General features: G+C 45.6%; 1 protein-coding gene across 1 annotated transcript in view; it reads right to left on the bottom strand.

Moving 5' to 3' along the window:
* The window catches only part of rapgef4a (Rap guanine nucleotide exchange factor 4a), a 36,665-nt gene extending 9,129 nt beyond the window's left edge, over positions 1 to 27,536 (bottom strand). The window contains exons 1-14 of the mRNA XM_018729677.2: positions 27,454 to 27,536; positions 23,045 to 23,187; positions 22,710 to 22,798; positions 21,422 to 21,568; positions 9,469 to 9,541; positions 8,565 to 8,618; positions 5,642 to 5,810; positions 5,050 to 5,171; positions 3,414 to 3,600; positions 3,090 to 3,174; positions 2,938 to 2,998; positions 2,550 to 2,626; positions 2,032 to 2,178; positions 888 to 1,003 (exon numbers count right to left, since the gene is read on the bottom strand). Coding sequence (XP_018585193.1) covers positions 888 to 1,003; positions 2,032 to 2,178; positions 2,550 to 2,626; positions 2,938 to 2,998; positions 3,090 to 3,174; positions 3,414 to 3,600; positions 5,050 to 5,171; positions 5,642 to 5,810; positions 8,565 to 8,618; positions 9,469 to 9,541; positions 21,422 to 21,568; positions 22,710 to 22,798; positions 23,045 to 23,187; positions 27,454 to 27,536 — 1,553 coding nt within the window. The remainder of the gene's footprint in view (positions 1 to 887; positions 1,004 to 2,031; positions 2,179 to 2,549; positions 2,627 to 2,937; positions 2,999 to 3,089; positions 3,175 to 3,413; positions 3,601 to 5,049; positions 5,172 to 5,641; positions 5,811 to 8,564; positions 8,619 to 9,468; positions 9,542 to 21,421; positions 21,569 to 22,709; positions 22,799 to 23,044; positions 23,188 to 27,453) is intronic.
* Positions 27,537 to 27,965: the final 429 nt, after the last annotated feature.

The following is a 27,965-nucleotide window of genomic DNA, read 5'->3' as shown; positions in this document are numbered from 1 at the left end:
GGAGAGGTGGCAGGGATGGTGAGGTGTGTGCCTTCCTGTGTGTGCCTGTGCATGGGGGGGTCTGCTGTGGGATAGGAGACAATAAAGAGAGGCGACATCTTCAGACTCTCCATTTGCGAGCGCTGCACTTGATTAAACGGCACCCTTGTGTGCGCAGGTTCGACCTGCAGGGCAACCAAAACCTGTCAATCATTAGTGTTAATGTTCCTTTCACCAGCGAGGGGCAGGTCAGCGACAGGCACTTTCATTAGGACTGGACCCCTCTGCAGACCCCGGTGCCTCTCAAACACCCCCGCTCATCGGAGGCAGCCTGCTCTCTTGCACAAGCACAAGACTGACACAACATCTCCAGTAATTAGTCAGAAATCAGTCTATCATTATCCTTAATGCTTCCCTCTCTGATGGGGTGCCTGGTCAACATGGGGGGGGGCTCTGTGTGCGAAGGGCAGTAGGCTAAAGAGAGATGGAGAGTACTTCTTGTGGCAGGGTGGGTGTTTTAGCAAGTTTAAAAGGATGTAATCAGTAAATTGTCATACGTCTAACAGTGTCAACTCAACCTTACTAGTCCTCAGTATTGAGGAGGCCCAGAGGAGAGAAGCTGGTACACCTTCCAATGGCTGGCTGAGACAGCAGGAGGTCTCTTCCTCCCGCTGTACAGAGCAACACTTGCATTTCCCTGTAGGTGGACCTGGCCATATAGAATATAGCGCCCTATCCAGACCACCTGTAACCCGTACAGATCGGCTGGCACACTGGATGAGCTGTGTGCCTGTGTTTACCATCCCTAGTTGAAGGGTAAAAGCCAAAAAAAGACAGATGCAAGGATCATAAATATACAAGGAGTGCTGGGTGTTTTAGTGATTTTAAAGAGAGATCTGAACAGTTACTTGTAGTGGGAGGATGTGCCGCTCTGGTTAGAGGTGCGACCACTGCTTGGACTCTTCTCCAGGACCAGAACATCCTGTTGATGCTCTTTCAGACGCACTGTATTAGCCTCTACATCCTACACACACACACAAACACACATAAAACAGTCAGGCCTCTGCTTGGTAAAATCAGCTCCAAAAAACACAAGAGCAACTAATTCAGAATTATATTATATGGGGTAAACTGAAAATGCGTTTCGTTCTTGGAAATCACATAACTTCTCATAGACTCACCTTACACACATCATGTCCTAATTCATACTACTGTCATTTTATTCTCATAGATTCTAAATAAAGATTATTTGTTTTGTGTTTAAAAATCACTATTTTTGACACTATTTTTGTCATTTTAGGAACTCTGTATGTAGGGGTTTTTTTTGTTTGTTTGTTTTTCCATATGTTCAACTCTCTGGCATCTAATGCAAAAACTGCAAAACTGGTGCAATGTTGATAAATAACCAGCAGAGGGGAATGATGCTCAGATCACACACACACATTTTCTGAACCGCTTGTCCCCATGCTCAGATCAATTTTATGGAAACAATTTAACCTCCACATAAAGCGTTGCAGGACGTAAAACACGTTGCTGAGAACTAATACTAGACTTACAAACACAGTAAACCAATTTTCCCAAGAGAAAACTGAGAGCTACTTATGATAAAACACAACAAACCTGGATGTTCTCTCAATGAACAACCAGTCACCTGTTTTCCACATTTCTATAGCTGACAAATGTAATGCACACCCAACAAACGTGTTCAAAAGTAGCTTAAAAGGAAATTAAACAATCTTGTGAACGGCTCCACTCTCCATCTCCGCAGCTTGAGCAAAACCCAAGGGCATATCTGGGGAATGCATTATTTACATTTACTTATATAGCTGATGCCAAAGCAACTTGCAATGCTAAGCTACTTACAATTAATTAATCATTTATACAGCTGGGTAATTTCTACTGTATCAATTCAGGGTAAGTACTTTATTCAAGGGTGCTACAGCAGGAGGTGGCATCCAGACCCAGGTCACTACCAGCTAACCCTAAGGACCTCCAGAGGTGTAATCTGTATAATGGGGAGAAGCGTGCCCAGTGGCGGTGCCTCTGGCTCACCCTCAGGATGCGGTTGAAGTCTTCTTTGTCTACCCGCAGGAAGTGGCAGTTGTCCTCCCGCAGGACAATGGAGGCGGCGCGCGGAGCATCATTCACCAGGGCCAGCTTCCCGAAGTCATCGCCCTCATGCAGGGTGCACACGACACCCTGGGAGGCACAGTGAGCACAGTGTGTTTCTTCCGCAGGCGAGCGGCACACGCGGACACAAGGAACTCGAGCAGGTCTTGCACATGGGTTTTACTCATATTTCGCACAGTTAGTAAATACATCGATTAGACAGATTGGCTTACGTCGATTAACTGACATAAGCCGAAAAGCTTTGTGCCGAAAGATCCCCAAAACTAAACATACGTGTAGAAAAAAAACAACTAAAGTCAGTGTGTTCATGACCTTGCAAGTGTCATACAGTCTCCAGTATCCATAACACATCTCAGCTCTGCAATCCTCTCTGGATACTTACTGAAAACAAACAGAAGTGTGGGTGAGACCTCATTATGAATGAGGACAGAGAGAAGTACCTTGCCATATATGACAACGTTGACAGAGCCCTTCAGGATGATGTACCACGAGGTCCCCTCTTCACCCTGATTAAACACTGCCGAAAACAGAAGACCAACCTCCTCAACACTAGGCACCTCAGCAAATCTACACAAGGTATGAAAGACGAGTGAAATCTTCAAGCCTCCTCTGCATGCTACAATCCCCCTTTACAGTGAGTGGGCCAAGAAATAGAAACAGAATTTGCTCTTTAATGAAGTTAATTAGGTGCGCAGCCCTCGCTGTGCAATAGACGTCGGCGAATGACCAGCAGGGAGGTGGGGGACGAAGAGTGCGAGTTCAGTATGTGCGGTCAGAGCCGCGCTGCGTCCCGATGAGCAGATGAGAGACCTGGGGAGTGTCACTCACACACTGTTCCCGCTTTGGCATGAGCTTCAAAGATGAGCACCCCGGCCAGTTCGCGTTTCACCTGCACGAGTCACAGAGAGGTGCAGAATGAGTTCTCGGACAAGATGTCGGAGCAGAAACAGAGCGTCAAAGGGGACGGGACCGGCACTCACGGACGTAGACAGGTGCGACAACGCCTGTATGTGGAGAAGCTCTTCATATATAATTTCTAAATCATCCAATGTTCTCTGGCCAGGCCTGCAGAGCACAAGACAGGTTGTATAGAGTGTAACCGATGCACTACTGAACTTCACAGCCTCATAAGGTTAATATTTAAAGGAATGAATTAAAATTCTATTTTCATTGAATTGTGATTTTTGCTCGTTGTAAGCAAAAGAAGAGAATAAGAAAGACCAAGAGACACGCGACGTTTCACAGGAGCACGTCGTTCTCGAACGTGCCGGCAGCAGGGGGCGATGCCCAGGGCCTTCACTCACAGTTTCCGTAGGATCATTCGCATGTGGGCATCAGGACCCGACTGGGAGAGGAGTAAGAGGGTGTCTTGCAGCTCCTCCTCGCCCTCCTTCTTCTCCTCCTCCTCGTTGGGCGGAGGCGCGTCCTCCTGCTCGTCGTCCAGGAAGCGGTAAAACAGGTACTTGTCCTGGAAGTTGAGCTCCTGGTCAACTGAAGGACAGAGACACAGCGACCGCATGAAATATGCACCGTTGTACAAGAACGCGCGCGGGTAACGAAAATGTTACTTCCCGATCAGCCCACACGGCTTCACGTTTGCGCACCAACATCAGCGCAGACACGCGCTCCACGCTGATGTTCGCTCACTTGGCACGCGCCTTTGTCCGAGCCAGCTTTCACCATCAAGAGCGTACAGACACAGAAAGCGCATCATAATTAAAAAGTGGAGGCTGAGGGAGTGGCAGGCAAACGGACGTAGGAAGAGCGATCACTGACACGCTGCCTTGCTTCAGAGAGCACATCAGTCTTTGCTCGTCCTTGGGGACGCACGCTGACGGAGAGCACCCAGGCTAAACACAGACCCTTAACAAGTGTAAATAAATGTGACCTATAGCACAAAATGCAAATATATCTCGAACATCAGACCTGCCAGTTTGGAAGAGCACGCACAGGTCTGATTTTTCGAACGAATCGTCCTCCACCTCTCTCAAAACATTTATCCGCTTTCATCTGCTTGTCTCGGCAGTTTTGTTCCGACAGCGGTGCGTTTTCGTCATTCGTAACGCAGGTCAGTGGAGCCATGTCTATAAATAAACACACAGCATAGGATGGCAGCTCCTCTGTGAGTCTGACTCTCTGTCCTTTCGTTTACCTTTGATGAAAGTGTTGTAAACACTGTCTTGTATATTCAGTATTAATTTAGCAACATGTGAAATATCACTCACAAACACACACGCAGAGTCTGAAACCGCTTGTCACGAGCGGAGTCACGGCGAACCGGAGCCGAACCCAGCAACGCAGGACGCAGGGCCGGAGGGGGAGGGGACACACCCAGGACGGGACGCCAGTCCGTCACAAGGCACCCCAGCGGGACTCGAACCCCAGAGCTACGAGAGAGTAGGCCCTGGCCAAGCCTGCTGCGCCCGTGTCACCGCCCCCCCATGTGAGATACGTATTTGAGAATAGGTGACAAAATAAGCATCTGGTAGCATACTGATTACAGCTGCTACCTTTGGACCTGTAGGCTGTAGGTTTGAACCCCACCTCCAGCTGTAGTACCCTTGAAGAAGGTACTTATCCTAAACCGCTCCAGTAAAAATTAGACACCTTGTATAAACAGGTAAATTACTGCAGGTATCTTAACATCGTAAGCTGCTTTGGAGTAACGTGTCAGCTACAGGAAAAAACTTAAGCAGGGTATTTCCCTTAAGATCTCTCAATATTAAGATCCACAGGACAGCGTGTAGGCAAAGGACTTATAACGAAAGGTTGCTGGTTCACATCCCAGAAGGGACACTGTTATTGTACTGCTGAAGCTTCCTGCAGTGAAACTCTTGAGATGTAGTGATTTAACTTGGCTAGTTACAGCAAAATGATAATCATTGCAAGCAGCCCTGGATGAGGGGTCGCCACATCGGGCTGGGTGCGTGTTCTCTTCACCGTGGTTGAGGACGCCTTCCTCCAGCAGCACCTGCCACATGCCCACGGCCTGCACGCGCGAGTGGACAGAGGGGCTCTGCTGGGACAGCCAGTCCACCAGCTCGGTGCCCACGCAGCACTGCCTGCAGGGGGGGACAGAGACAGAGCAACAGAGAGGTGTGCGCGCACACACACACACACACACACACACACACACACACACACACACCTTTGAAAGTGAAAACTGATTTATGTTTACATAAAACCCAAATCAATACACACTCAAGCGAATTCCTGCACAGGCACACTGGACACTCGAGTCTGTAATTATAAATGTCCACCATGAGACAAAGTGCATCTGTGCACAGAATTACAGCCCACACAGTAAACCAAGTAAAACAGACTTCTTATTTTCTTTGATTCCATGACATGCATCCTACTCTATGGTAAATTATCACATCTCAACGTGACAGCTCTGCCCTCTTTTTGGCTTCATGGGGATTTAAAAAGGATCTTTTCCCATCGCCACGCCCAAGAACGAGTAAATCCACACGCTCCATGAAATTCATCTTTTCGCGTCGTCCGTGTGGTTCGGCACAAAGCACATACCCACCTGTACGTCTTGAGGTGAAACTTCCTGTCTCGGATCATGTGCGGCGCCTTGGAGAGGATCGCGTGACGTAGCACCTTTCCCGCCCTCATGACCTTTTCTGAGGGAACCTGCGGTAGAGACCCCGAGGGGTTGGAGGAGGACATGAGTGCCGAACGGCGCCAGCGGGCCTCTACAGCAGGAAGCACTTCCTTTCTGACAGACAGAGGTGAGGACCCCAGCCTCCACAGGCTGGGAAGCTCTTTATACCTGAATAATGGATTTAGGGCGAGGTTTGGGTTGGCTGTCAGTGACGGGTGTCTGAAAAATAAAATGCCAAAGAAAAACGGAAAAAAGCAAACAGAAAGTCATGAATGGGGAAAAAAAAAATGACATGAACAAAGACCAAAGCTAAGGGTGTCATGAGCAGAGTTCTCTTTCCTTTCAACGTTGAGCTGCAAAGACCAACTTGAAAAGTAGGAACGGCTACTAACTACGTGGCTACTAACGGCTACTAACACTAAGTATGTGCTGTGTCACTCTGTAATGAGTACTACTCCAAATGTGTATTGATTGGTAAAATATTTGTTTATTTTTGCACTACACTGTTTGTGCCGGTTGCAACACTGTTTTATCCTAGACTGTCATCAGCTGGTTACCTTTAAACCTTGTAAGCACTGCTTTAACTTATATAAACCTATCGCTGTAAATCACCTTGGATAAAGGTATTTGCAAAATAAGAAATAATAACGAAGCAGCAAAAATGAGCAACTATCACATCAACACATAATTACGTGAGCAGAGCTGTCATGTGATTCAAACTGATATTCTCATTAATTTTGTAATGCACATCAATTTCTCCTAAAGAAACTGAATACACACACACACACACACATTTTCAGAACCGCTTGTCCCTTACGGGGTCACGGGGAACCGGAGCCTACCCGGCAACACAGGGCGTAAGGCCGGAGGGGGAAGGGGACACACCCAGGACGGGACGCCAGTCCGCCGCAAGGCACCCCAAGCGGGACTTGAACCCCAGACCCACCGAAGAGCAGGACTGCGGTCCAACCCACTGCGCCACCGCACCCCCGAAACTGAATATAGTTGTGTAATTTTATCTTCATAACTTAACTCCTTATGAATGCTACATTAAATCTGCAAAGAACACTGGGTAAAGGAGACAGAGGTTTGCTTAACCTTTTGGTTTATATTAACTTGAGGCCAACATGGCCTGGCGGTGGTTCCCAGATCTGGTTCTGGGAGGGTGCTCTGTGAGCCTGAACAAACGCATACTAAGTCCACAGGATCAGAAACTAAAACTATTGCTTTGTATCGGGGTCTCCGGTCCTGTTCCTGGCAGATCACTCACCGTGCTGGATACTGTCCTAAACACTTAAAAAACTCAGTTCAACTCATTATTTTCCTAATCAAACAAATCCAGGCTTCCACCTCGGTGCTGAGGCTGTCGGCTTATTTACACAGAGCTGTAAATACACTGGGGGCCGGTGCTGTATTTCACAGAATAATTGAATGAATAAAAAAACTGGAATCCCGGCGACTCTCAACGAATGACAAAACAGCACACAGTACAATGTCCAGCAGATGTCTTATATAATAATGCTGCTGTCCTCTCTACCTGACACTAATGCGAGCAATCGCTTTGCTTCTGATGTTCGGCAGGGTTTGTTTTTCACATCCATTATCAGCAAAGGCTAATCAATAATGCATACTTATCTACTCTGTTAATAATTGAACATTATCCACCCCATCCCATTCTGGAGCCTAATGGTTAGAAATGCACACTTAAATACCAATAAAGAAGCCAAGGGTTGCCTAATATGTCCTGTAAGTGACACTTAATGATCCGAGATGACAGCTCTTAGTATATTTCTCTTTTCATAGATGTCTTATGTGTCGTTTTGCATATGAAGGACAAGTGATTTAAATAAAAAGTGCACAGTAAGGGTTAAATGTGATTTTTTTTTCTTTCAGCATACAATAGAGATAATACGCATTCATACCAAATCATGATCTTGTAAAAAAATAAATAAATAAAAAAAATAATGCACAACATATATTATAAAAAGCTATTGTATATGAAAAACAAATATGTTTGACCAGTCACAACTGAAGTCACAATGAAATAAAAAACATGCACACTGATTTTTTTTTTTTTATACATATTTTTCTTGAGATGTTTAGTACTGAAGACATTTAAGAAAAAACACTTTCTGAAAATAATACCTTCTGAACTGATTTTTCTGTTCATTCCTGTATCATTTTGAAGACACCCAAGTGTTGAAAACATAGCAACAAAATTTGCACAAATACTGTCCTTAAGATCCCCAAAACAGTAACCTGGTTACGGTGTCTCCTGTCCGTGTTTGTAAATAACGATTTGTCTTGCTTTGTGCAGGCCACATTACTGTCTCCCAAAGTAATGAACAGGGCTCAGTGAAAGACCAAAAAACATCTTTTTATCTGTACAAATCTTAGGAAATGACAACAGGACAAGGTGGGAAAGGATCTTGTAAAAACATACGCCAAACGGGAAACGGAATGGCCACTGGTGCCTCTTGTATATTTAGGTAGATGCTAAACAAACACTACGTTCTTACACTTTCTGTGCAAGGAAACGTGCGCTTAAAAAAGACGCTGACACACCGGTCCGCACGTAAACAGAGCATCGACAGTTTTCTCGGTCTTCACTCTGACGTTCAGGACATCCTGAGTTGAGGAGGCACAGGCAAGTTGGATGTCCAAGGAAGATACAACATGCAGTTTAGAGTCAGTACAACGCTGGCTCTTGTCATGGTAAGGGGAGCAGTTCTTTGAAACGCAACGTCAGCATTATGTTAAATTTCAGTTATACTACGGACTGATAAATAGCTTCTGTGAAACAATGTGAGTACATTGAAAAGAGAACTTCTTACCTTCTTCACACTGTTAGGCAATGACCCTATAACACTCTTATTCATATTCTCTTTATCTGGCATTCCTGAGACAAAAAAAAAAAACATTTACATTAAATGCATTAATAGGGTATTGTGAAAAATATGCAGAATATTACGTTTTTTTGCTTAGAAATCCCACCCTCTAAGCCACAAATATGAAAGATTTTGGCATAGATTTTTACCAAAGTCGCATAAAAGAGAGCCCATACAACAGGTAATTTAGTCGCAGACATTTTAGTGCTTGAGCAGGTACAGAATTAATGCTGCCATGTTTGTACGCCAGTCCAAGGCCCCTGTGGCAGAGCTCCGATGAGCAGGAGGACACATGAACAAGAGACTGGCAGATTCCCACATCTTTTTTGTGCCTTTTTACTTATTTTTCCTACCTATCCTGTCATCAGAGACATACCCTTCAAAAAGCAAAATAAATCTCTTAAAATAAACACAAGATTTATGCTCGTACAACTCGGCATATGATAATATCTATTTAAACTTAAGCAATTCTTTTGAAATTGAAATGCCTTGATTTTATCACTTTTAGATGTTTCATCCAGATCTGTAGAAAGGAACTTCTGTGCCCTTCCCTGACATGCAGTTACTGCCATATCTCCCGAAAAAGCAAAACACAGATGACCTGAAATACCACTGCAATATATAGTAGTGTATACCTTTCTACAGTATTTACAAAGTGAAGCTTCAAACTGTACCACTTGCATTACTGTAAATGAGGATAGTACTTTATGGCTCTTTCTCTTTTTTTCCACACGTCTTTTAATCTGTAATACAAAAATATTTGATCAGATCTGTTAATGTTATTTTATTTATGCAGATTTCATGAGCAGTACGGTTTTCCATGGAGCCGATATGGGGATCTACGGGCCACTCAGCACTTACTGTCACTGTTGAGCCCACTTTCCATAACTCCATATGGTGGGGCTAGGAGTCCAGCCATGCACTGACGGTACTTCTGCAGAAACAAACACAAACGTGTGTGTAACTGACAGAGAGTATGCAGCAGGCATCTTCACAGTAAGTGTATTTCTTCAATAAAACATAAGCTGCTAGAAACCAAATGGCAGCATATGATCCCAAAGTCTGTTTCTCAGCCTGAAAAAAATGACATTTTACTGAAATTGCATTCTATTGCTTTGTTATAATTAAAATCGCACTCTGATAGTTAGAGAGGGAAAAAGGTTAACAGTGGTTTACAGCTGGTGGTTTGGAGATTGCATGCTGTGGTTGTCATTACACTGATGAAAATGAAAATAACACATTGGCTTTTTCACCATTCAAGAGGACATTTAAATTAAGGACATGAGCACATCTGTGGCTGGAGCTCATTCCACTCCAAAGCTCTGAAAAGACCTCTTAGAGAAACATCTTTTCTGGGACCCTGTGCCGACGGCTACCATATTGTAAGGCAAAACAGAGGACGTTTCAGGCAGCGAGTCAGAAAGCAGAGAAACGTTGCAAAGGATACCTGATTTTTTTTTTTCTTTTTTTTTTTTAAAACATTCACTGCTGTATACATGTTTGTAATTCAAGATCACCTGAATCCCAGTGACCGTCCCCAGTTATTGAACAGTGTGTTTTTGTGTCTGTCAAACAGCAATAAGAAGTTCAGAAAGGCACACAACAACAAAAAGCAGATATTTTGCTTGAAAAGTAAAAGGAATCTCGACATAAAAAACACTGTTTTTGTAAAGTTGTCAATAATACCGCACATTTGGACAGAATCACAACTGTTCTCTGGAACAAAGAGCTAGATGAAGCAAGACTTGGAGAAATACGCATTGCTTTGTAAAACATTCCTTAAAATGGCACACAGACATCAAATGGTCTTCTGAGTATTTCAGAAGTCTTTATGCCAGTGGGATGTAACCATATAAACACGAGGCATCTTCCTGCTAAAGGAAGTGGAAGGCTGGTAGCCGGCACACTAAATTAACACAGCACCCCACCGACCGCTCTGTGAACACGGGCCTCTTCGCTCGGTCCCGGATCTCACCCTAAGGATTCGAGTCACTGAGCTATAGCCTATTTTCCTTGTTTTATTAGGCAGCCCTGTCAGTTCCAGGGAAGGAACAACTGCCTGGAAGCAGTAATGACCCTGCAGTGGTCTGGCGCTCCTAATTTAGAGTACAATGACTGGTCTAAGACAACAAAAATAGATGTCCACGTTCACGTACACTGCACTCCATTGTCAGAAACATGCTGCCGTTACTATAATTACTGTATAATGGCCTTTTGTGGATTTTCATATGACTGAAGAACCCCCAGCTTCCATATTTAACATTCCTAGAAGCAAAGACTGGGATAAAGACAAAGTTCCTCACTTTGCAAACCTCCCTTACCTTCTAGATCTAACTTCGAACTGAATTATGAAATGTTGAAGGGATGATTTCAAACACACCATAACGCCAAGCTTTTAGAGTCGCCTGTAATAGAGCACCGGGTTGGGTGTGGCTGCTTGTCATCGAGTGCATGGAGCCACGTGGGTGGAACAGGCCTGCCAGCATCAGCCACACTTGTTTACGCCACTCTTGTGAAAAACACAAGATGCAAAGAAAAGCACCAAAGAGCTGGAGTTTCAGCTCTTGCAGGAATACGGCGCCTAATGACGCCTGTTTACGAAATTCCCAAGTCCCTGACGGAGAAAAAGAATGATTCAGCAGCACATGAGCTTAACAACTATGATGTTTTTGTTCAAATAAATAATTAAGTCTGCATTATGACGTTGCACAGGGATAGAAAGGCCTTTTGTCTATAATGCCATCATGGCAGCAGGCCTGGGGGGGTTAAGATTATAGATAACCGTTCAAATTAATTTCTTTTCACTTAATGGAAGAATTGAAGGAAGACAAAGGAAAGAAGAAAACAACCTCCTTTGAAATCAAGCAGAAAAAGTGTGTTGCCTGAGATTGAAAGTTAAGTACATCCCATCCGGATGAAACCCAGCATCCAATACAGTCCATCAAATCATGTCACTCATTCAATCACTTTCATTAACCACAAGGGGCAGGCCAGTTAGGGTACACCCTGGAGGGGACACCAGACCATTGTAGGGTACTGTCAAACCACATACGACATGAATCACTACTAACGCTGCTATTCTACAAGATCATTTGCTATGCGTACAAAAATGAATGCAACCATCCACTGCACAGACTGGTAATAACCAACATATTCTAACACGTATGTAATTAATGTAGATCACCTCACTGAAACTTGGATGAGAAAATGAAAAAAGCCTGAAATAAGAGACTGTCAGCTACTGTATTAGTTTGCAACATCAATTCACAATGTGTAGCTGCTACCTATTTAGAAAACATGCTGTACAGCAATCATACCTACAGGACACATTATCCCACACACTTCTACTGTATATCTGTACTCTCTGTTAATGATACTGGTTAACAATCTACATTTGCTCAGTTGGCTGACTCTTTTCTCCAAAACAACTTATAATGCTAAGCTGTCAATAGCTACTCACCTAGTGCTGGTAGCAGAGCATCTAGAGTTGCTGCCTTTGGACCTAACAGTGACAGGTTCAAATCCCCCCTGGCTCTAGTACATTTACATTTATTCACTCAGCAGACACTTTCATCCAAAGTGACTTACAACAGATACTATGTAGTGTTACTAGCCCACACACCTTATTCACCAAGGTGACTACATTGCTAGATACACTACTTACAAGGGGTTACTCATCCGTGCATCAGTGAAACACACTCACTCCATGACACTCACACACTACGGGGGAACCAGAACAGCATGTCTTTGGACTGTGGGAGGAAACCCACACAGACATGGGGAGAACATGCAAACTCCACACAGACTGAGCGGGGATTGAACCCACATTCTCTCGTACCACCCAGGGGCTGTGAGACAGCTGTGCCACCGTAATGACCCAGTAAACTGTAAAATGACCCAGCTGTATAAATGGGTAAAAAAAATGGCAAGCAGTTTTTCATCGTAAGCCACTTTGGAGAAAAGTGGCAGCTAAATGAATTACTATGGATATTATAAAGCTGGTTCACATAGCAAAAGAGCAATTTAGGATAAGTACCTCACTCAAGGGTACTACAGCAGAGCAGGTGAGATGCAAACAAGCAACCTTCACATCCAAAGACAGCAGCTCTAACTAATCACTATGCTCTCAGCTGAATGGTCATAAAAAACCTTAATACAACAAATATCAATAATTCAATTGCATATCGTTAGCCTGTATTGTCAAAAGTACTGAAATCCGGATCATTTTACTGATATTTATTACTGATATTTGTTCAAGAAAAAACAAAACGGATACATCACACTGTAGTAGACAGAGACATATTCATAATAATGATACTACTGGCATTTCCTCCAAATCCCATTTTATTTGAAGTTAAAAGGTATACTTTGTCAGCAGGAGTGAATTCCGTCCATCATTTCCCAGTGGAACAAACCCATGATTCCCAATGCGACGACCGGAAAAATTCATAACTCCCCGAGCCGAGGATCACAGCATGGTAAATAATCACAGATGGCAGTAATTCCCCGGTGGATCCGTGCCCCGCGCAGCGGCAGCCTCGCATCTTTCTGCGCATCTGCACGCTGAATCGCAGCAGTAAAATTGAGTAAATCTCACTCACTCGGTCACTCTGTCCACTCGTGATCTCGTGAAAGAAACGTAAACACCCCGGGAACACGCTCGTCGTAAGAGAGTATTTTTAGGAGAAATTTTAGAAAATATTATCCTGAGACGCACTATCCGATTGCTAAACTTGACAGAGTAAAACTTACGCAGGAGAACTAATGTTTTTTTTAGGAAGGTCCGCTTCCCTCGCGCAACGTGCACGCGCGTCAACACGGGTCCTCTCTCTCCGCGGTCCGGGTGTCACAGAGCCGGACCCCGAGCCCCTACAACCCCCCCCGCTCCCTCCGACCCACCCACCCCCGCGGAAACCGCGGTCCTTGCCTGTCTTCCTCTTCGGGAAGCGCGCGCTTAAGGTGAGCGGAAAGGCGCGAGCCCACCGTTGCTAGGTGATGTCTGGGAGCCCGCACTCCGCAGAGCGCACCGTCTGCGCACCGTGAGCCGCGCGACTGCAGCGAGACCGACACCCCCCCCCCCTCCCCACCGCCACTTCCCCTTCCCCCTCCAGGGGCTCCGAAAGGCACCGACAGGAGAAAGAAGAGACATCAATAATTAAAATGATTAAGTTGTATTTACATGGAATCCGCAGATGACGTGCAAGTTGAGGGCGGCCAGCCTCTTTCTTTCTGAATCTGTCACATCACGAAATCCGTCCGTGCTTCAGTCATCATCATGTATACACAAAGAACTAAAGTAAGAATTATATTCGTTGTTAAGCCCCGCAGTAATAATTTATGTATTATAAGAACTAATATAATACATTACATACTACTGTATTCAAAATTGTATTACTTTGAAATTACATGCATAGCAAAAAAAAAATACCCCTGAATGGTGCATAACGACGTATAACGAGGAAAATTTTGCCGACAAGAACCGCACACGTACTTTTTAATGTTTCATTCCTTGGATTTGGCGGCAAACTTTTTTGTTACTGTAACTTCCTATCGGAAATTAAACGCATTTCTGTACCTGTGCCGACGAAGTGTTTTACGCTGCTGTTGAAGGGCTGCGTACATGTGAAAAACCTCGCATAGCGGGGCCCCGTACAGCGGGAGGGGGCCAGTACTAAACCCTACACGGCCAAGCAGAAGTTGGCCTAATTCAACAGGAGTCCACTTGACCCAGCAAAGCACTTTCCTGCCGTACTTCATGTTTATTGTGTTATTCTTCCATGGTTTATACCAATCATGCAACGGTATTTTCCTCCACACAGAATAAGAACTAGCAGCCTACTGGTTAAAGCTACTGTCGCTGGACCCAAAGTTGGCAGGTTTGATTCTCACCTCAAATTACAGCAACCTTGAGCAAAATACTTACCCTAAATTGCTTCAGTAAAAAAATAGCCCACTGGACTGATGTCCTGTCCTGGGTGTGTCCCCTCCCCCTCCAGCCTTGCACCCTGTGCACCTGTTTTAGGCTCCGGCTCACCGCGGCCCCACATGGGACAAGTGGTTTCAGACAGTGTGTGTGTGTATAAATGGATAAATAATCGTAAATTAACTGAACACTGTAAATCACTTTAAAGAAAAGCATCAGATTTACATTTATTAATTTAGCTGACACTTTTCTCCAAAGCAACTTACAATTATTTACCCATTCATTCAGCTGGGTAATTTTTTTTTTTTACTGGAACAACTCAGGGTAAGTACCTTGCTCAAAGGTACTACAGCCAGAGGTGAGGCTTGAACTTGCAACCTTGGGGTCCAAAAGCAGCTGTTCTAACCACTATACTACCAGCTGTCACCTGATAAACATAGAGCAGCTTTCTCAGAGCTTACTGCAATCATTGCGATATCCAAAATGAATTATTAAATGTTTAACAATGGAGCACCTATATGTAGCTACTCGTGTAACGTACCCTGGTTCATGGTGGAATGTGATAAATCGAGTGCCCCGCACTGCTAGACATTCATGCTGTGGATTCCTCACCGCACTGCGCGCTGCTGACACTCTCATGCTGGTCACAACTGGTCTTGAGTATAACTGGACACCTGAAAACAGTGTCAGACATAGCAGATATATTTTGGAAAACATTTTGCATCACACTCTGTAAACCAGACTCCCTATTTAAGAAATTCCACTAATGCCAAGCTTCTTTACACAACGTGTTTCCAAATTGTAACTGAGCTGAGCTGGCAGCTTCTTTTAACAGAATACAAATGGCCAAATAGAAGAAGAAGTCGTCAGGAAAAAAAGCACACCGCAAACTAAAACGTCAAATTGAGCAAAATTGCGGCAGCCTCTCGCAGTTGTACCTTCAGATTGGCCCGTGCCCTGGCTACGAAAGACAAGTAACCCTGCATGACACACTGACCCATCTGCGCACTTGAGGGTGCGAACACTTCAATGTTCGTTTAGCATGCAGTGATCGAGTGGCCACCACACAGAAGACTGTAGACGAGAATCACGGCACGGTACGCTTTACTGTAGCTTCTACTGAGCTCACTCTGCGTTTGATGCGGAAAAGGAGAAGCAGGAGGATGAAAAGAATGCTGTGTTGTATTACAACCATAGTATTCATTGTGTTTTCTTAAAACTGATCTGGTAACTACCAGAGGACCATAAATATCCTTATTCCCCAGCCTCAAACAGTAGCCTACGCTTCGTGAGACTTTTAGCCAATAATAAATTCTCTGATGTAAAATATAACGGAGATTGTATTCAATGTTTGCACAGTGCACTACTGTAAGAGCACAGATAGTTACAAGGAGGAGAAATGGTCCCAGGTAAAGAACCATGTCATCTTTGTGCCAAATGTGGGCTGGGCTCTCTTTACTACTGTAGCACAAACACTTGCGACCTGCAAGACCTTAAAACCATCACAGCGGCAGTTCCAGTCTGTGTTTATATGAGGAAACGCTGAACATTTTGCTGAAAACAAATTAGAAAATGTGTTTCTCTATGGAGGGGTGTGGTGGTGCAGTGGGTTGGACCAGGTCCTGCTCTCTAGTGGGTCTGGGGTTCGAGTCCCCCTTGGGGTGCCTTGCAACAGACTGGCATCCCGTCCTGAGTGTGTCCCCTCCGGCCTTACGCCCTGTGTTGCCGGGTTAGGCTCCGGCTCCCCGCGACCCCGTATGGGGCAAGCGGTTCAGAAAATGTGTGTGTTTCTCTATATTCTGAGAACAGCACAATAACTGTATTCCTCTTAGTTTTTTTCATTAACCAAATCTTCTTCACCAGACACCTGGTATTTGCGAGCACTACTTGCAACTGAGCTGCCACTTTCTTTTAAGTGTATGTATGCGCACTGTTGAAGCGTGCGTACGCCTGTGTGTGTAACCTTGGTGACGATGTAATGTGTCCCTTTGATTTCCTATCCTTCCATCTGATGAAGTGCTCTGCCAAGAAGAAGCGAAGGGGGACAAGGGGACCGAGGCTACAAAGAGATTTAAATGGTGCCGCGGGGACAGCTAAAGCAATTGAAGAACACATAAGTTTTATATTACCATATAAGCAACTTTCCAGGCAGCCAGGGGAATGATGAAGATATTCTGGCGATGGTTGAAATAAGCATAGAAGAAGCAAATTTTAAAAAAAAAAAAGGAAAAAAACTCCTTGGTACTGCCACTAAGTATTATTCATAAATGTCACCGAAGTTACATTGGAAAATGTAATATTTCCATCCAGTTAGAGTTAAGTTAGGAAGAGTAAGGAGTGAACATACAGTAGCAGTGTAATAATGGATGTGAAGTTACACACTTTACTCCATGCAGTTGGAAAGGGGTAATTTAGGGCTTGGGAATTCGACTGTGGTAAAACGCAAGGCACGCCTTGGCCACTTCCCACGAGGGTCATGTTAAGTTTGCACCATTTCCTGTTAATCAGCGGTGCCCACAGCGCCCTCCAACCCCACCAGATGTCATTCCTGCCAGACGTGATCGTGCCCAAGCGGCGCGACTTCTGTAACCGTCAGCTATCGGTGAGCCCAAACTGACGACAGCAGCAACATCCTGCCTGTATGTTCGGCACATGAAGAAAACCTCCGGAGGATGGTTGCGACTGAGCAGTTAACGACTTGATCAGCTCCTTCGGGTCTTCAACCGCTGTTCCCGTTATGTGCTTTTGCAGACTCGGTTTGTTTTTTGAACCAGCGTCTCACCAAGAAGATCACAGTACTTTGGCCCGGTAGCACGATCTTGTTTGTCTCCAGAGAAGGATGCTGCGGCCAGCGATTTACACTGGTGGTGTAGCTCAGGTCAGTGGAATTGGGCAGCACCGCTTCCATCATGCCTTAGCGAGTCCCGCGCTGCAGAAGTTGTGCGTTCTGCACCACCATTCACCTTCCCTTCACCACAAGAGTGTTAGAAATTACACGCACTGGGAGCTCTAAGAGAAACCCAAACCCTCCAGGGAATAAACACCAAATCACGATTCTGTTAAGCACAGAACAAATGCAATATTAAACACTGCGCTCTATACGGCCCGAATGGGTTTTACACACGTTTTTAAATACAAGTGAGCTGAAAGCCGAGCGAATCCATATTGCGGCAAATAAAACCAGACACACACTGCAGCGCATGTGTTTGAATAAGTAATACCAGGGTCCATGAATAAAGTATAAAACCTGGAGCAGCTCAGTTCAGTCGGGATGGCCGCGTTCCGAGAGGCACGGTTCAGCCAGAGGCTCTCCTTAGGGAAGGACCGAGTGTGTGGGAGAGTGTTGCTCCGACAACTCCTGGTGCTGCTTCTTCCCCCACGCCAGGGCACAGAGACGGGCCGGAATAATAGGGACAGACCCGGCATTCGCAGGAAATCGGGTGCTCCCGGACCACTCAAAGTGTCCACTAAGGGTTAAGGATGTAGATTTATTAACAAAGATTTGTCAGATCAGGACCCAGGAAGGGCTCTGCTGTTGTTCCCCTGAGGTGCTTCCATAAATACCCTCCTTCATAAATGAATAAAGTGTAAAAAAAAAATCAATAAGTGAATGCAAGCATTGTAAGTCGCTCTGGATGAAAAGCTTCGCCAGAGCAACCACAGTAAACAAATAATAGTGGTTACCGTTAGATTACATCCATACAGTTATGGATTTTTATGTTCCCTATACAGTCTGATGCTTCCACAATACAGAAATAATTACTTTTGCACTGACGACACAATATCTCCTCTGCTATCAATAATGTATTGTCCATCTGTACACTCAAGTGAACCCCATGGACATGGCTGCAATATTGCCCCAATTTGTACTTATAATGTAGAAACTCATCAAAATTCAAGGTCGCATAAAGCGAGCTGTACTGTACATTATCCTGAGCTTTTTAATTTTAGAGCACGAGTTTACAGTAAGTCGTAACATCGTAAATAGCCTCCAGCCATTGTCCCGGAGATGAAAGCAATACACCCAAAAAATACAGAGGTGGGCAGATTACAACGCTTATAACGTACTGCGAATGTCCCTTTTCTAAGACAATGAATTTGGTTCGTAGCCCTCGCAGAATAAAAATAATATGTGCATAATTCATAAGCGTTCATCACGGAACGTAGCAAATCAGATGACTTCGAAGAACCTTTTCCCTCTCAGCACTGCTAATATAAAGAGATGACTGTGTGACAATAGTGACAGCAGAAGTTCATAATACAGATGTACACATAATATGCAAAGCACTTCAAATACATAATGGAAAAATATTACTGTGTATTACATTAGCAGGCAGTGTAGTGGTTAGAGCATGACCTAATTGGATAAATAATAATAAAAGCAGAACGCCTATGAAACAAATCAGTTGCTGTTGCCTTATTTCATTATTGCGTTTTATTCAAACGCCGTTTGCGACTGTCAGATGATTAGTGGTTTATGACAGACTTCGTTATTGGCTCAGTGCCTCGCGGTCTGGGGTTTGAGAAGCATGCCCCGGGTTGCGAGGTACAGTTCAGCGGTGTCAGTCCGCTGCCGCTCTTAATTTTAACATACCGTGCGTCCTGTGGAAGACAGAGATGTGCTACCTGCAGGTGATCCGCCTATGGAAATAGGAACATGCATGCCTGCCGGAGACCAGGCCAGCGTGCTGAGTGATGGCAATTATGCACAGCGCATCATAACACAGTCTGACAGCTGTTCCCCCCGACGTCCATTCAGTCACAAAAAGCCGGGTTCGTCCCCCCCCATTCTGGGAAGCGCTCCGACTGCCGCACCGGATGCTGATCTAAGTGTTCTTAGGGGACTGGAACAGAGCGAGTGCCACCGGGGATTTTGCCAGAAACTTGGCCAACAGTAACGCTTTTGCTTTTTTCTAGGGAAACACACATAAGATTTAGCACACGCTGACTTCATGGCACCAATCGGACAAGCAAATGTTGAAAAATCAGAATCGCTCGAGGGATACGTCTACGGTAGAGCACGGCGTAAACGGGCAGTCGCGTTCGTTCGGCCCCGTCTCCCTTTCCTCGGAAGCTGTCGTTACGACAAACTTCACTTGTCTGTGTTTCGCGGAGATCCTCTTGCCGCCCCAGGGACCGGTTTTAGCCCTGTAGCCGGGCCAGCGGACCGCAGCGTGAAACGCAGGAGCCCGCCAGCGCTGCCGCCAAGGAGACGGTCACCCCGCATCATCGGCGAAAGGGGATCGAGCGGATTCCACGTGCCTTTCGGTCCACACCCACCCGGTGCCCCCCACCCCCATTGTCACAGGAAACAGGCCTTCTCCCTCAGGAAGCCGGTACTGTGTCTCCTCTAGTTGCCAGAACAGGAGCGCCCAGACAGGCGGTCACCGCCCGAGTCGCTGGGCTCTTTCCTGCCTGAGGACAGGGATGGACCGGACGAGAGGAAGCGAAGCGGATGGGGGGGGTTGGTAGGACGCTGACGTGAAAGCGGCCACCGCATAAGAGCTGCCGGCATGGCGAGTGACAGCAGGCGACAGCACTGAACCGCACAGCACTGGAGCCTTAACATGTGACACAGAGACACCAGCATGCGGCCGTGACCATCATCTCGCACGGAAAGTCTCCCCGAAACCTCCCCGGCGGAATGAACGCTCGCGCGTGTCAATGCAGCAGAAATCAGGCTATTTGAGGAGCAATTCTGGTCACATGACTCATGCTGTTGCTCAGAACACGAACGAGTCGTATTCAGAGGGAAGGACACTTTAAGAGAACCATAAAACAAGGAAGCGCTCGTGTGCGGAAAGAAAATGACAGTGAGACTCAGCCAGGAAGTCCTCATAAAGTATTGTAGGTCATGGGTAGAAATGATGGACTGGAGTTTGTTTTATATCTGATACAGATCAGTTGATGGTTCAAGACACACAAACACTGGCTGAAGGCACTCGTCCCAAGCAGGGTCGCGGCGAGCCGGAGCCTAACCCGGCAACACAGGGCGCAAGGCTGGAGGGGGAGGGGACGCACCCAGGACGGGACGCCAGTCCATCGCAAGGCACCCCAAGCGGGACTCGAACCCCACGCCCACCAGAAAGCAGGACCTGGCCAACCCTGCTCCGCCACCATACCCCCCTTCACGGTTCAAGAGCTAATTCAAATTTTAATTGCAAAATTAACCACCAAGTCCACTGAGCGGCTACCGAGTTGATGTGGCAAAAACTCGTGAAACGTACAGAAAAAGGCAGGAAATACACACGCGTTCCTGTGCCAGGGGTGATGTCAGTCTGTACTGCGGTCTTGGAGACCGCCTAACGAAGAGCACCTCCTGTCACATCAGAGCTGTCACTGTCAGTCACAGAGGGCCATGTCTCCAAAGCACACGTTGGCCTGCCACCTGGTGGCCACAATGTGTAAAATACAGCCTGTTATCCAGAGAGCAAACAGATGTGTGTACATCTCACCTAAACAGTGGAGTAGGAGGTATTGAGGGGACCAGAAAAATATTACCAACTGATTATTAATGCAGTTATACACCAATCCTGGGAGTACACATTATGCTTGCTTGAACACTGGGAGGGACACATCCCAGCACCCCTCCAGTGGACCAAAGAATGTAGTTGCTCAGCTCTCCTCCTGAAACAATACTTTTTTATGATATTATGATTATGATTAATGTCATTGTTTTTAACCTGCCATGATACCTTCCAGAAAAATCAATCTCAGAAATCTCCGTATTTACCCATTCACTGATAGGAAACTCCCCCCCCGAAGCCTGATCTTTACATGTATCAAAAACCAAACATTCAATAAAGCATTTTGAACCAACTGTGACTAATTTAGAACAGTAATCCTTGAAATAATGTCCAAATTGAATATTCCACTGCTGCACTCCATTACCTCCCAGAGGGTCTTGAACTCCCTCTGCTCGACCCGGAGGAGTTCGCTGCACTCACGGGTGACGATGGTCGCATGTCGAGGCGTGTTGTCCAGGATGGACTCGCCGAACGCCGTCCCAATCCCCAGCGTGCAGATCGTCACGGCATCCTTCGCAAGCACAACAGAAATGGAAAGTGACAACTCTGACCTGCCCTTAAAGCTGCAGAGAAGCGGTGAAAGCATCTGTTTTTCTAGTCTTCTCCAAAGCGGAGAGGAGAGATATGCAGAAGCTCCGAGTCCGAAGCTCCGTACAAACAACACTATACAGCATCTTGTGTTTCCAGATGATGTTTTGTAGCATCTTCACAGTGAGGACACTGAGTATCAGTATGGACTTCCAGAGCACGCATGAAGCATGTGTGTAACCCTGAACTGCAAGGCCACAAACACCATGGCTGTGATTTGACGTGAGAAAGGTGGACGCACAACACTCATTAACGCACTTCTGCTAGACGCCTACATCTTAACAGCTCACGTTGCCTATAATCTCCGAGCGCTCTTACGGCTGCCGGGTGCGAACCGAGAGCTTGGTTAATTAACGCATTCATTGGCACCCAGATAATCACCTGTGAGAACCTCTTGACAGGGCGACCGTACAAAGCACTCCCTGGTTGGGGATACGCAACAGCTGCGCGCCCAGCACTCACACACATCCAACAAGAGTCCTCTCCAATCAGGACAAGTGACAACAGCAGCGGATCCCTTCTGAAGCCCCCGAGGCCACGGACTTGAGACACAAATCACTCTAATGTGGAGTGCGCTCCGAAGCTCGGGGGCCGAAATGAGCTTCCGGTCAAATCCGCAGCTCCGCTATTAATTTCGCGCATGAGGACTAGAGTGAGTAAAGCCAATTAATTTTAACACTATTTGACAAGGGTGAACAGAACGGATACGGGCAAAAAAAGCTGAACTCTCATAAAGCCAGCCATGCATAGGCGAGACAGAATATTTATTCTTGCATGGAGCATGGAGGTAAAGCGGAGTAAGTTCTCATGGTCATAAATTTTATCAGACAGATTTTACCTGTAAGGCTCCAATAACTGTTCAGGAGCTAATGCATCTACCCTAAATTATAGAATATATTTCTATATAACACAAGCAAGAATAAAACATCTCAAGCAACGCACCTCCAGCAAAAACCTAACGGTCGGAGCAGCATAATAAATAACGGAACGCATTTAGAATTATTCCTGGTCATCGTCCGTGCATTCCATTCTTTGTGCGTGTGGCATCAGGAGAGCGCGTTTACCTGATGGTTTGCCGTCTCGGACACCTTCACATCGAGAGAACCGGAAAGAACCGCGTACCAGCTCGTTCCAATGTCTCCCTGACGATACACTGGAAGAAAACAAACAGGCTGCATTAGGAGGAAAAGCTTTCCGCTCTCAGTTCGGTTACCATCACACTGAGAGCTCCCAGCCCTCTAACAAAGACTCACAAAATTCAACTTTTAAGTGTATCCAGATTCACTGCTGTGTTCTGTAATCTAACCATAATCTGCTGTTCTGGCAAGAAGACAGGGCACAAATAAGGTTCTCTGAAAATTCATCTGAAAATGGCATAAATAAAAAACACATGACATACAGGTAACCCCCTTATCCAGGTACTCGTAGAATCCACACAGGCAGATTTGCTGAAGAAGGTTTGGATGGAACTTCTCAAACGCCTTGACGTCCTTTAGACGAGCAAGTATGATGTCCACATCTTCTCCAGATCGTTCTGAAGGCCTGAGTGGGTTCGAGGACAAATACCGCCGTCAGTTCTTTATTATGCCTCTGGCTGACTTGATGACCCAAACCCTCCTGTATCTCAAATAAAGTACAGCATCAGTACCAGTAGCAGAAGTGCACCAGTCTCATAAGGAAAATCAGGGTCTCTGCAAGTGATGGACAATTTACCAAGACATCAAGACATATTTTTATTATTATTATTTCAGATGAAAACTGTCTATGCTGACTTACAAGGATAAACTTATGAAATACCAATTAAAATTTTTTAATACAGTTGCTCGCAGTTTTGATTAAGATTCTAATGACAAACCACCTGGCATGTTGGTAGGATACTGGTTCGACCTACTGCCTTTGGACTCGGCGGTCACAATCGCTCCACTCCATCCAGCTATACAAATGGGTAAATAATTGTGAATACCTTAAAATTGTAAGTCACTTTGGAAAAAAACCATCAGCTAAATGAATAAATGTAAATCGGTGTATAATCCCATACTGAAAGAGTTATGAACACAGGTATGTCGGTGGGTGTGAAAAACACATGTATTTGGGTGGGTAATATGTATATAGCAAAATATAGGCACCGCGTCTGTGTCCAGACGGAGACCTTCCGTCTGACCAGGGCTGAGGTCCAACAACAACCCTCTCCTGCCACCCACCACTTCACACACACACCCATGCCCTCATTACACACACAAGCCAGGATTCCCTGCAGTACCGGTAGACCTCCACTGCTTTAACAGGCCCTCTCTTCACATCATGTTAGAGGACCTTACTGTTTATTTGGGCTTTAACACACTAATGGCTCCTTTATGAATCCTTTAACAGTGCAGACATTCATTTATGCTGACAAATGTTGTTCTGCGGAATGGAGCTGTTATTAAAAAATTTATATCTATCGACACAATACCGAAGGCAAACTCGGGTCATAATTCAGCAAATACTCAATAAAAGACATTAAAAAAACTGCAGTACAAGGTAAGCTCCTATATGTACTGTAGACCGTGGGAATGTGCTGATCTGAACAGAGTAATGTACTCTCTCTCTGACGCGTAGTCAGGGTTAAAGAGAAGAGAGCAACTTGATCTCCTGTTTTTATCCATCTGCAGACATAAATCTCAGTCTCCAATGCTTTTATTTGAGAACAATCACACATCTTTGTGCTGAAGGATTGCCAGCGCGTGATTTTATCACCAAGCGTGTGAAATCGGCTCGTCAGCGGTGACAGATGACGGAGGATCTTTGGCAGAGTTACTCCGTGTTACTGCGTGGCTGGCTGGTCTCCGGCGCCAAGCTTCCACGTTGAAGGAACATATTCCAGCCCTGGCTGCTAGATGGTCATATCTGCAGGGGGTTGTGCTCTGCATGGAGACAGCCTAATGACCCACCCACCACACAGACTGAGGACAACAGACACCAGACAAGGACACTGCAAAGCCTAAAACTTTGATGTGTGGGCAGGGAAAGAGCTTAGACTACAACGAATGTTTTCACTGTGGAGCTGCACAGCAGGAAAACCACCCGCGTTACACCACCGCGCTCCCTGGTGAACATCTACTGAACCTCTGCGGCCGCGAGTACATTTAAGTGAACCTTCTCCTCATGAGCAGATGCTTTTATCCTAAGCCCTCTGGCAGATTTATTGCATACGTGTGCGCGTCGATTGCCGACAAATACACAAAGTAGGCGCGGCAAATGTAGGTCATTCCTGCCGTCGTGGGGACATGTAAAAAGGTCAAGTTTATCAAAGTGCTCAGGCTGAAGATGTGGGACACAGATAGGGACGGACTGAGGTACAGCAGAGAGTCCACTGAGCCCTCTTCCACCTGGCATTTTCTACATATCGTGTATTAATAAGGAACGTGAATCATAACATAACGTAAGGTGTATAACATAAATTATCATTATTATTTTAAAGTAAATTTAAATGCATCATAATTACATGAGCATTACATTACTCAATATTTACATTTGTCATTCTAATCACGCAACACCAATAAGCCCAAAGAAGGTGATTTTGTCCAAATTATTGAAAATAAATATCCAATAATGTCGTCTTGTCAGGCGGTAACCTTTCAGGTCCTTTCGGACAGAATATAAAGGCATCACCACGCGGCGCAATTATTCTGCGAACAAGGACAATGAGTTTTAACTGTTCGCGCTGGTGCCAGGCAGGCGGCCCTCTCTGTACCTATAGCCACAGCAGAAAGGTGATATGGTGACTGGTGGAAACGACGTTGAGGCAGGAGATTGACGCAGTTCCTCTATTTCCATGTGTACAAACCAAGAGCGAAGCAAGACCGAGGAAGACCTGTCCCCATGATTACCCCTGTTTCCCTGTTTTACAGGTAATTAGCAGACTGTCAGCTTCGACCAGGTTCGTTGCCGGGCTCCATCGCTGTGGTTTTGCAAGCTGTTTAAACACCGGACTGTTTGCACAGGAAACCACGGAAATAGAGACTCAGTCCCGTTCAACAGCTCCAGTGTTTACCGCGGTAAATGTAAGTGCCCCGGTCCCTGAGTTCTTAATGACTCTCTGCCGCACGTCTGTCAGATGGACCCCCCCCCGCACTCTTAAAAGCGCTGTCTGGAACAATTCTGAATTTCAATGAAAAAAAGGTTAGTTTCTATCATGAAATATATGTTTTTTTTAAAGCATGTATTTATAACACTGTTCATAACTCTTTCAGTACCTTATTTCCATAGTTTTGAGAATATACTGGAAACAATTCCCTAGCAGAAGTAGGAGAGTTCCATGACACTTTCTTTTATCACTGAAACAGTCACCCTCATTGTGATGGTTTTGAATGCAGTCAGTGCAGCAAACGTGCTCTGACCACGCCACCATGCCTTAAGGACCTAAAGATCGCTCCTTTAAAAGCAAAGCCACCCAAACCCTGAGCAGGACCTGTAGCGAAGACCTAACACCACTAATCTGAAGGGAGATGTTTCCAGCTACAAGTCAGGTGCACATGTTTCACAGGCATGAAAAGGTCAGCGCCCTCGATGTGCCATTAATACATTATGAAGAGATCAGTCGGCCGCGCCGAGGTTCGAACAAGCCGGAGCACGTTGGGCGTAACCGAACAGGCTGCGGGACTGACTCCCTTGCGCAGAGTTCAGCCTGGGGCTGCACATCCTTCAGCGATCGCTCTTTAATTAATCATCTAGGAGGATGTCACCCATCATGCAGTGCAATGCTAAGCGTGACGTTTTACTTCAAAATCATTTTTTATTCTCAGTCAGGAAGAAAAGAACAAAGGGAAGTAGGTAATGAAGCTAGTGAATAAGAACATGGCCTTGAAGCCTTAAGTCTGCTGCATCCTACCGCCCCATCACTCAACACCTGCTGAAGCCCCCCACTCAACAATCAGGAAAAATAAACAAACAATTCTTAGAGGCCCTACACTGATGTATGGGATAAACATCTAAATGACAGAGAAAGCAGCCAAGTGACAGGTCTACCAAATACTAGACATCCTAATGCAGTGGGGACTTCGTGTCTTTTTTTCTTAAGGTACATTGCTGCAACAAAGCCAACAACCTACATCCTTTATTAACTGGTACATCTAAATATTTTGCAGGTTATTATAATAATATGAAAGAGGAAGCAAGTGATTCCAGAGCATCAGCATGTGTACACGGGTGAAAAGCGCTGTCTGTGTAACTGAAAACGAAGTGATGAACGTAAAGGGGAGCAGCAGGTGACAAAACAAGCGCCGCTCTGAATGATCCGTATCCCCGCAACAAAGGAGAGAAGCGCGTCTGCGCGGCTCCTCCAGGTGAGCGTCGTTCCCTCGGTGCGGATCGCGCGTCCGGCGTCCACAGCGCTGGCCAGCGAGCTGTACCTCCCACAGCCACGGCTTTAGCCCGGTGGATCCCTCATCCCTACTTATAATCATCTCCTATCCAGGAGATCTCGGGTCGGGGAAACGTTCACGGGCAGCTGCAGCCCCAGTGCTGCCGGCAGCAGTGCGCTATAACACATCCACCACCGACGCCGACACGTTACATTATCATTATACCATGATTTAATTCCGCTTTCTTTTGGATGTGCAAGCTCAATAATTGAAGAATACATTATTCCCATTCACACACAGCAGCGGAACACAAGCACTTCTCTCAAAAGATACGGAACTCCAGATAAAATTATATCTATAATAATAATAATTTGCCTGCATAGTGAAGTGGTTTGCGAAGGAGAAGGGAGGAGCGGGGTTACCGGAGCGGGACATGACTGAAACGTCCCGGGCCTCCCGAACTCACCTCTTGTCGAGGCACACGATCCACTCGGCGGCCGCAGAAGAGTGCGCTGCCGTGTGAGCCGCCACCATCTTCGCAGAGATCATGGACCCGCGGCGGCCGAAAGCGCATCACAAAAAGAGCGCTTCCTGCTCCGGCCGCTAGGGGGCGCGCTACCCGCACGTTTCTCAGCATGGGCGTATCTCGCTCACACGTTGGTCGAACCATCGAGCGCTACTTCACAGCACGCTGACTCGGGGTTAGGAGTAGGATTAAGGAAATAACAGAAACGTTTTTTTTTCTTCCAAGCTTTATTTAATAAAGTTATCAATAATACACACAACCAAAACAATACATTAAAAATCCACAATCAAACAAACCCAACACCATTTTCCTACAGTTGGTCAAACAAAATTACTAAACAACCATTACATAAAATAAATTGTCAAGACAAAGTCTTTGCCATAACAATCCCCTTTCTGGCTTCAAAAAATATAACTGATCCATGTCTTCCCCACACCAACATACCCGCAAAA

This window comes from Scleropages formosus, chromosome 12 (genome assembly GCF_900964775.1).
Source record: "Scleropages formosus chromosome 12, fSclFor1.1, whole genome shotgun sequence".
Lineage (NCBI taxonomy): Eukaryota > Metazoa > Chordata > Actinopteri > Osteoglossiformes > Osteoglossidae > Scleropages > Scleropages formosus.
Note: the sequence above shows the minus strand (reverse complement) of the source record. Positions and strands in the feature narration are given on the sequence as shown.